Source organism: Lupinus angustifolius, unplaced genomic scaffold (genome assembly GCF_001865875.1).
Source record: "Lupinus angustifolius cultivar Tanjil unplaced genomic scaffold, LupAngTanjil_v1.0 Scaffold_3_161, whole genome shotgun sequence".
Lineage (NCBI taxonomy): Eukaryota > Viridiplantae > Streptophyta > Magnoliopsida > Fabales > Fabaceae > Lupinus > Lupinus angustifolius.
Genome location: NW_017716976.1, coordinates 1 through 9,316, shown reverse-complemented (window position 1 = coordinate 9,316; position 9,316 = coordinate 1). Strand labels below are relative to the sequence as shown.

The 9,316-nt window shown below is 32.3% G+C and overlaps 1 protein-coding gene across 3 annotated transcripts; it reads left to right on the top strand.

Moving 5' to 3' along the window:
- The first annotated feature begins 205 nt into the window (after positions 1-205).
- LOC109337269 lies at positions 206-2,274 on the top strand. 3 transcript variants are annotated; one of them, XR_002106425.1, is made up of 3 exons: positions 207-1,225; positions 1,441-1,587; positions 1,721-2,274. XR_002106425.1 is itself a non-coding variant. In XM_019574208.1 (2 exons), exon 1 carries the CDS (start codon positions 325-327, stop codon positions 1,213-1,215), a length of 891 nt encoding a protein of 296 aa, XP_019429753.1. In that variant the 5' UTR covers positions 206-324; the 3' UTR covers positions 1,216-1,225; positions 1,831-2,274. The 3 variants fall into 3 exon arrangements, 2 of the variants coding, with proteins under 2 accessions (XP_019429753.1, XP_019429752.1); XM_019574208.1 differs by lacking the exon at positions 1,441-1,587 and having other exon boundaries at positions 206-1,225; positions 1,831-2,274; XM_019574207.1 differs by having other exon boundaries at positions 1,441-2,274.
- Positions 2,275-9,316: the final 7,042 nt, after the last annotated feature.

The following is a 9,316-nucleotide window of genomic DNA, read 5'->3' as shown; positions in this document are numbered from 1 at the left end:
CATTTTTTTTTTGTATAAACTAAACAAATGGAAAGAAAAATTACAATTTTATTTTCTTCTTTTTTCTTTTAAACCAAACAAGTAGTTTTTTACTCTACTTTCTACCCTTTTTTTCTTCCTTCAATTTTCCTTTGGGAACCAAAAACTTATGATAAGGAAATGAAAGAAAAAAAAACCAGTAGGGTAGATATTTGGTAAAAAAATACAATAAAATAGAAGAATGAGAGGGCAAGATTGATGTCTTGTGAGCTATGACTTGTGATTGATGAAAGAAACCAAGGGAAGGGACACAAAGCTAAAGAAAGAAAGAAAGAAAGAAAGAAGATGCTTCCACTAAAGCTAATTCGTTCTCTGGTCTTAGGAGAAACCATCTACAACAATCCGTCTCACCTCCTAACCCAAAATCACCACCACCACCACCACGATTCTAATGATGATGATAATGAAGTTGAAGTAGCCAATGAAATTGAACACCACCACCATCATTCCAATTCCAAAACCCCAGCAATTCTATTCCTCCCAACCAAAGAAATCATCATAGACACTTACAAACTTGCCACCATTGCAAGACACTTAGGCTTCGATTTGCACCCAACACCATCACTTTCCCACATCATCTTCTCCAACCCAACATCATCAAAATCAACATCCACGTCATCATCTTCATCATCAACAACAACCCCTTCTACGTCTTCTTTCTCTTCCTCTTATTCACCTTCCCTTCTAAACGACGCCATTCCCATTCCTTTCCCTTCTCTCTCCACTGCCCCACTTACCCACCTTCGCTTTCTCGTCAATCTCGCCCCACGCGCATTCAAGCTCGTCTTTTTCAACCACCGTGCCGCCGCCGCCAGCCACGGCACCATCTGGGATTGTTGCGCTCTTTCTCTTTATTCTCGAGTCTCCGGTAACAGGATCGATTCGATGGAGGGGTTTTGTCAAGCCCTTGCCGGAAAAGGTTGGATCTTTTATAAGAGTAAAAAGAAACCGTCAGTGAATTGGCGACATTCCGGTGGCGGCGGTGGTGAAGTTTATTTGTTCAGGAAGGTCGATGTGAACCGGGTTTGGGTGGGTCGGGTTAATCGGGTTGAAGGACCCGATGGAGCGTGTAGAATGAGAGAACTAAGGTTGCCTCATTTGGATTTTGGGAATGCTCCTCTCAGGATTTTGCAGTATATTTTGTTGATGACCGATGATATCTTTTTTCTTGCATAAAAAGATATTGGTAAGTGTTCGATTGATTCATCATTTTCTTTTCAGCGTTTTTCTTGTGTTTAATTTAATCTTTTATTATGATTTTCTGTTTGAGGAAAAGGGAAATAGAATGATGAATGGCAAGAGTAATGGTAATGGAGAAGAAATATGACATCTGGTTAGGTAGTTTTTGATAGAAGAAAATATAACATAGCTCTTACTCAGTTTCGGTGTTTTGATCCGCAGTTGTGGTTAGATTGTGTTTATCGCAATTGGGAAAAATGCGGCTGACTCATATGCAATTGTGATGGTGATGTCCTTGCAATTGCAAAGACTCATTGAACTGCAATATTGAGGCCAGAATTGCAGTTTCAAAGTGCAATTTAACCACTGGTATGCAATGTTCTATTCTATTCCATTCTGTCGTTGTGACAAATGCTACCTCATGGAGTGATTGGATATCCATGGTGAGGGAGCTCAAGTTCTTGAATGATTAGATTGATGCCTTTCTTTGTTTTGTAATTAGTACTTGCATTCAGAAGCCGCAACCTTTTGGGGATGCCTTTTACTCTGCCACCACAACCAAAACAATTCTAAGAATGGAAAGGTTGATTCTTATTGAATATACATTTTCAGTGAATGCGCATCACTACATTGTTGTGAGAAGTTAAATTCGCAAGGCTAATAGAGGGGAATGAACCCAAGGAACTGAAGTGAAGAGTTTAGTGTTAATATGAGGAGCTATTCTATTTTTATGACAGCAGCTTAGTTGCTATGTGATATTCAAATCAAGTTCAGATTGGTGGAGTCATCATTTAAGTGGTGAATTTGAAAGAAGGATTATTTGTCAAATTTCATCAATGAGTAATTCTGTGTCTTAGAGCTTTGTGGCTATTAATCAACATTCATGGAGAACTGGAATATGATCCTGGTACCAAATTCTCTGTGTTCTTGTATGTTGAATAATGGTTTATTGAAGGTTGACCTATTTGTTAGAGATGGGCCACCTCAAGTATTTGTTTCTGCACTATAATTGCTGCTCACACTTGGCTTCAAATAATGGTGTTTATGGTTCTTTTTGTGTACTTTTTACCTATGTTATGAGAACAGGCCCTGACCAGGAGTTCTGACGGCTGACCAGAATTAAAATGACCCTGGTTTACGTCTTTTCTAAATATTAGACTGTTTTTGAACCGATGAAATTCTGATCCGACCATGTTAAATTAAGTTAAACCGCAATAACATGGAAAGTAAACTAATGCTTTCCCTAATTTTAAAAAACAAAATACTGCTATAATATTTTATTTTACTTCGATTCAAAAAAGATGGAAATATGTTATTTTAATATAATTATACATAATTATTAAGTATATAAAATTTTGCATTTATATAATTATATATTATAGATAGTTATTAATTATATATAAAATCAATCGGTTTGACAGTACAATTTAACCTGTTAAACCTAATAAAAGATATCTTCATATTTGACGTTCGTCTTTGGTTTCACAACATCCATTTTTACTTAAGGAAGATGGATAATATTTTTAATATTATTAAATTTATGAAGAATTAGATGTAATTTTTCTAAATTGTCATTCAATAATGAGATCTATTTATATCCCCTTTACACTAAATTAATGGTTTTATCTTTTCAACAAGTTAATATACGAATCTTTTGGTAATAAAAGCAATTAGTTAGACATAGAACTTTGAAAGTGATTAGATAGAGAGGACCAAAAACTAAATCCTGAAAATAGTTTTATAAAAAGGATAGGAGGTGGATGCATATTTCAATAATTAAAGTGACTTAAGTAATTAAGTTAATCATATTATTCGTATCATGTCTTCTGTTGAGTTGGGAAATTTTGACCTTTTCTTCCACCATGCTCAATGACAGAACTTTTGCATATCTGTAGCAGCAGCAATTGTTCCGTATTTTGAGTACGGGTGAACATGTGTTGAGTAAAGTTTGTCTCTTACCTGACCATAAATATGTGTTGGATAAGGTTTGTCTCTTACTTGATCTTTTTGGTAGGGTTATTCTCTTGAACTTAGACTTGACACTAACCTAACCTTAAATATCGTCTAAGTCAATCTTTAAACCCGACTTTGACCTTATTAAATATAATGCATATTTTTTTAGATAAATTTTTTTCAATGTTTTACTTATTATGATGAATATATAATTTGACATATAATATAATATATGTATATATTATTAATCATATGTATATAATGAAAAAATTTGAGAATCAATAGTAATTTCGACTAAAGAAATGTTATTATTCTATACACAATCGAATAGAAACACGTACAAACATGATAAGTGAATGACCATAAGACGAGTCGAGATAGGTTATGAGTGTTCCCTATCAAACCTTAAATATTATATATGTCTAATTTTTGAACTTAAACTTGACCCTAGACTCAATCCTATTTGAAACCGATCATATTCGAGTCAAACTGGATGAAAATGGCCGTTGCATTGCTTTAAGAAGCACTGGTAGCATCCTATTTTTGTAAGAGAAAAAGAGGTATGTACTGACAGTGTACAAGATTTATACATTGTCATTGTATTATTCATCATTGATGTTTAATTATTATTGACTTTTCAAAACAAGTAATGAAAATGAAGGGTGAATGATAGTGTACATGTGTATAAATTTTTACACTATCAGTGTACAAATTTTACACTCTTTGTGTAATTACGTTTCCTACGTTTTAAATAAACTTAAAAACGTTTTTGACAGAAATAATAATTTTAATCACAAAAGTTTTCAAACAATTTTTAAGACATGTTATTGATAGCATATAAATAAAACTCCTCCAAAAACAATTATTTAAACTTACTAGTGCTTTAAGAAGCACTAGTAACATCCCTATTTTTTTAATTACGTTTCCTACGTTTTAAATAAATTTAAAAACGTTTTTGACAGAAATAATAATTTTAATCACAAAAGTTTTCAAACAATTTTTAAGACATGTCATTGATAGCATATAATTAAAACTCCTCCAAAAACAATTATTTAAACTTAAATAGAGATTAGTTTAGAGATAGAGAATTGATCACGTATGAAAATCCAAATTGTAGGCTACAATCAATTTCTTTTACTCATTGTACGAAGTGGTTTCCTTTTGCTAATTACATTTTGTCTTATGCAAAAGCATAGGTCAGAGTCAATTTTGCTAGGTGGATAGTTCTTTATGCTTTCCTATTCAAATCATGTCTTTAGGAATATATTTTTATCATTTTATTGATTCAATTAAAGTTGATCTTTCATCTTTTTCGGATCTACAACTTGAATTATTCATATTAAGGGTATATTTTTCTAAAAAAATATTCTTGCTCAAAAATATTGATTGAGCTGCAAAAATGTCTTATATATATTGAAAAGTTTTGAATATGACCAGTCTTAAATAGAGATAAATCATAAACATAAACCTATATTAAATAAGGATGAGTCTTAAACACAATATATTATTAATTTGCATATGTTGTAAAAACTGTGAAAGATATTTCTAAAATATCTAAATTCACATAAACAAGTATATACATATTTTGGTTTCATGATATATGAAACAAGATGATAGTGGGTTAAGTGGTTGTACTTATTGGCAATGAATTGAAGGTCACTTGCCAAACAATGTGTATTATCGCTGAGCTATGACACTCATTGAGGTTAAAATTGAACCGTTTTGGTATATACCCATTCGTGAATTAGTGCAGAATCCAAAAGCTTTTCTTTTTGCCAAGTGATATGAACTTCTCTATAAATAGAGACACTTGAAGGCATAATATGGACACACAAATTTTTCATCTAAGAAATCATCCTCAATTTCTCTAATGCATGAGAATGGTAGGAAATATAAATTTGTAAACTAATATTGAAAGATACGTTTGGTGTGTTTGTGCAAAACACATCAAGGTTTTCTAAAGTATCCTGAAGGGAATTCACTGTTCATCATATTTGCATACAATATACTTAAATTGGCGGGGGAGAATCGAACCTAAAGGTTAGTATGACAACATACACTTTGGAGGTTTCTACATGCATATTCTCAACTATTTCTTTGTTTTTGATGCAATATCTTCCCATCAAACAAATTTTCTCATAATCTTTAGGTTCAATTTGTATTAACTGTTGCATCATTCAAAGAACTTCTGATTTTGTGAAATTGGAAAATTCGATGAAGGATGATATAAAGCTCATTCACCATATTCCCAATGAATATTTTAAGGTACGTTTTCGATCAAGTTCTAGTTTTATACTTTTTCTTGATGATTTGACATGAAAGATTTTTGTTATACATAATGATAGTGTTCATGATCTTTAATATATATTGTATCTTTAAGTATGAAATCTCTGATACTAAAATCTATTAAAGATTTTTTGCTACAAGTGATATCAAAGACATTTTTATATCATGTTATTGGAAAATAAATTTTGGTTGAGATCTAGATTCAAATAATACTTATGTTCATATGGTAATTTTCATGTTGCTTAACTATGTAGCTCAACCTTTTTCTTACCATCTACGACCTTTATTTTTTTGCATATAGTGTAAACTATTATCATAGAACTATGTGTAAATGGATCTAAAAAACTATAGTTTTCACATCATAAGAATAGTTATAGATTACCTCTATCCATGACGACGCGATCCTCTTTTCTTTGTATGTTGTGTGTTGTTCTTTGTCAATAGAGAAACTCTTCTATCTATTTCTCTTTCTTTATATGCTCTTCCTTATTGATGGTTAATAGAACAACGTTTCTGGGCAGAGATTGAGACTATGTTTAAAGTCTTTTTCTTATTAGTATAGTGCTTCCATCAAACACTATATATAGACTCTTTCCTAAGAGTCTTAACATTTCATTGATAACTCTTCATCCAAGAGTTATGTTATTCAAACAATGAAATAATATATTCATTCATATCACAAGAGACATATTTCTTACATTCTCCCACTTGTCTCATGTGACAATAAAATTCATGATTTTATAAACATGAAACATAATGCGCATATTCAGAATATGTTTTCCATATTCATTACATTACAAGTCATGATTAAGAACAAGAACTAATAAGAGTCATAACAGTTGTACATCACTTATTCGATATAGTCTCTTCCATGTACTACTATATTAGCTTTATTCTTAACATGACACATTAATGAGAATCATATAATAATGTCATTTAGAAAGAAAATTTTATTTTCAACATTATCATTCTCACATGTGTACATAAATGTGAAAATAAAATATTAATCAAAAACTTCAATATTAACGAGGTCAAAATATTGAGACTTTATTAATAACATAATGTTCAACATTCATTCGCAAACATAATACCTATATTTGTTATAAGACCAGTAAATATTTTGGGCGGTAACCCTTTCGTCAAAGGGTCTGCAATCATAAGGTTAATGCTAATATGTTCAATTGACAGTCTAAGTTTATGAACTTCTTCTTTAACGACAAAGTATTTCACCTCCATATGTTTAGCACCTTTGGAATACTTGTCATTTTTAGAAAAGAAGACTACTGCAGAATTATCACAATAAATTTTCAGCGGCTTGACAATACTGTCGACAACCCCAAGTCCTGAAATAAAATTCTGTAGCCATTTAGCATGAATTGTGGCCTCAAAGCATGCCACAAATTCAGCTTCCATAGTGGATGCAACAATGACAGTCTGCTTCGCACTCTTCCATAAGATAGCTCCTCAAGCTAATAAATACACATAACCGAAAGTAGACTTTCTTGTGTCTATGCATCCGGCAAAGTCTGAATCTGAATATCCAATCACCTCAAGAAGGTGATTTGATCTCCTATAAGTAAGCATGTGATCCTTTGTACCTTGTAAGTATCTCAGAACTTTCTTTGCAGCTTTCCAATGTTCTATACCAGGATTACTCTGGTATCTTCCTAACATTCCAACTGCAAAACTAATATCTGGTCGCGTACAAGACTGAGCATACATTAAACTCCCAACTATAGATGCATAAGGAGTTTCTTCCACTTGCTTCCGTTCCAAATCATTCTTTGGACATTGCATCATACTAAACTTGTCTCCTTTCTGAATTGGAATGGGAGATGTTGAACATTTATCCATTCTGAATCTCTCTAAAATTTTGTTAATATATGCTTTCTGAGACAAATCTAAAAGTCCTTGTGATCTATCACGAAATATTTCTATTCCAATCACATAGCTTGTCACCCATATAGAAATATTGTTTTGGAATCTTCTGGTAACTCAACAAGGTCCTAAACCTCATTATGTTTCATAGATTTTAACTTATCTTTCATGACATTTAACCATTTATCGACATTATCACTATCCATGGCTTATGAAAACGTAATTGGGTCATTCTTAATTCCTATGTCACATTCTGACTCATATAGGTAAACCACATAATCATCAGAAATATCAGATCGTCTTTCTCTTTGAGATCTTCTTAATGCTATCTCTTGTGATTCTTCTAATATAGGTTTATCAACTAATGAGATATTTTGTTGTTCTCCATCGTTACTAATTGGTTCAATAAATTCATGAACAACATTATTAGGGACACAAGTAAATGGAACTTGTACCATCACTTCTTGAATTTCCACTTTACGTGGTGTTTCACTCCCACCAATCTCATCATTCTCAATTAACCTAGCATTCCCAGTCTCAACAATTCTTGTTGTATGGTTTGGACAATAAAATCTATACCCTTTTGATTTTTCTGGATAACCAATGAAATAACCACTGATTATTCTTACATCCAGTTTCTTTTCTTGTGGATTATAAATTCTAATTTCTGCCGGGCATCCTCAAACATGCAGGTGCCTTAAACTAGGTTTCATTCTTGCCCACAGTTCAAAAGGAGTCTTTGGAACTGCCTTACTAGGAACCTTATTTAATAAATACATGACGGTTTTAAAGCATAAGTCCACAATGAAATGGGTAAAGATGAATTACTCAACATACTCCTAACCATATTCAACAATGTTCTATTGTGCCTTTCTGATACACCACTAAAGATGAATTACTCAACATACTCCTAACCATATTCAACAATGTTCTATTACGCCTTTCCGATACACCATTTTGTTGTGGTGTACCTGGCATTGTGTATTGTGCACATATGCCACGACTTTCAAGGAATTTAGAAAATGGACAATATGTTGTCCATTTTCATCATATCTTCCATAATACTCACCACCTCGATCAGACATGATATTTTTCACTTTTTTATCTAATTGTCTTTCAACTTCAGTCTCTAAGGCTTTTAGGGCTTGAGATTTATCAGACAATAAATAGATATATCCATAACGTGAATAATCATCAATGAAGGTATTGAAATATTTTTCTTTATTGAAAGAATTAACATCAAAAGGTCCACAAATATCTGTGTGTATAATTTCAAGAAGCTTAGTGCTTCTTGTGGCTCCTTTCTTTGTGTGTTTTGTTTGTTTACCTTTAATACAATCCACACAAATATTCAGATCGGTAAAATCTAAATCCGGAAGGATTTCATTCTTTACTAATCCTTTCATTCTTTCTTTGGAAATATGTCCCAAACGTTTATGCCACAAGTAAGCAGAACATTCATCAATTAAGACACGCTTAATTCCAAGGTTGTATGCAAGGTTAAAAGTGTTTCAGAGAAAAGATTATCAAGTTTTAACTTGTACAATCCATCACATAATATACCATAACCAATTAAATGAGTATATATATACAAACTGAAATATTCATTTCCAAATTTGAAAGAGTATCCAACAACATCAAGTTTAGATAAAGAAACCAAATTCCTAGATATATTAGGTACATAAAGGGTTTCAAATAAATCTAAATGATGTCCAGTGTCAAGGATTAAACGATAAGTCCCGACAGCTTCCACTAGAACCTTCACTCTATTCCCCATAAAGACAAATTTTTCATTTGGTCTTGTAGTTCGGGTCGTAATGAATCCCTGCATAGTATTAGAAACATGAGCAGTACATCCAGAGTCAATCCACCAAGTATTATAAGGAACTTCTGCTAAGTTTGATTCAAAACATACATAAGCACTAGACTTACCTTTCTTTTCAAACCAATCTATGCGATTTCGACAATCCTTTTGGAAATG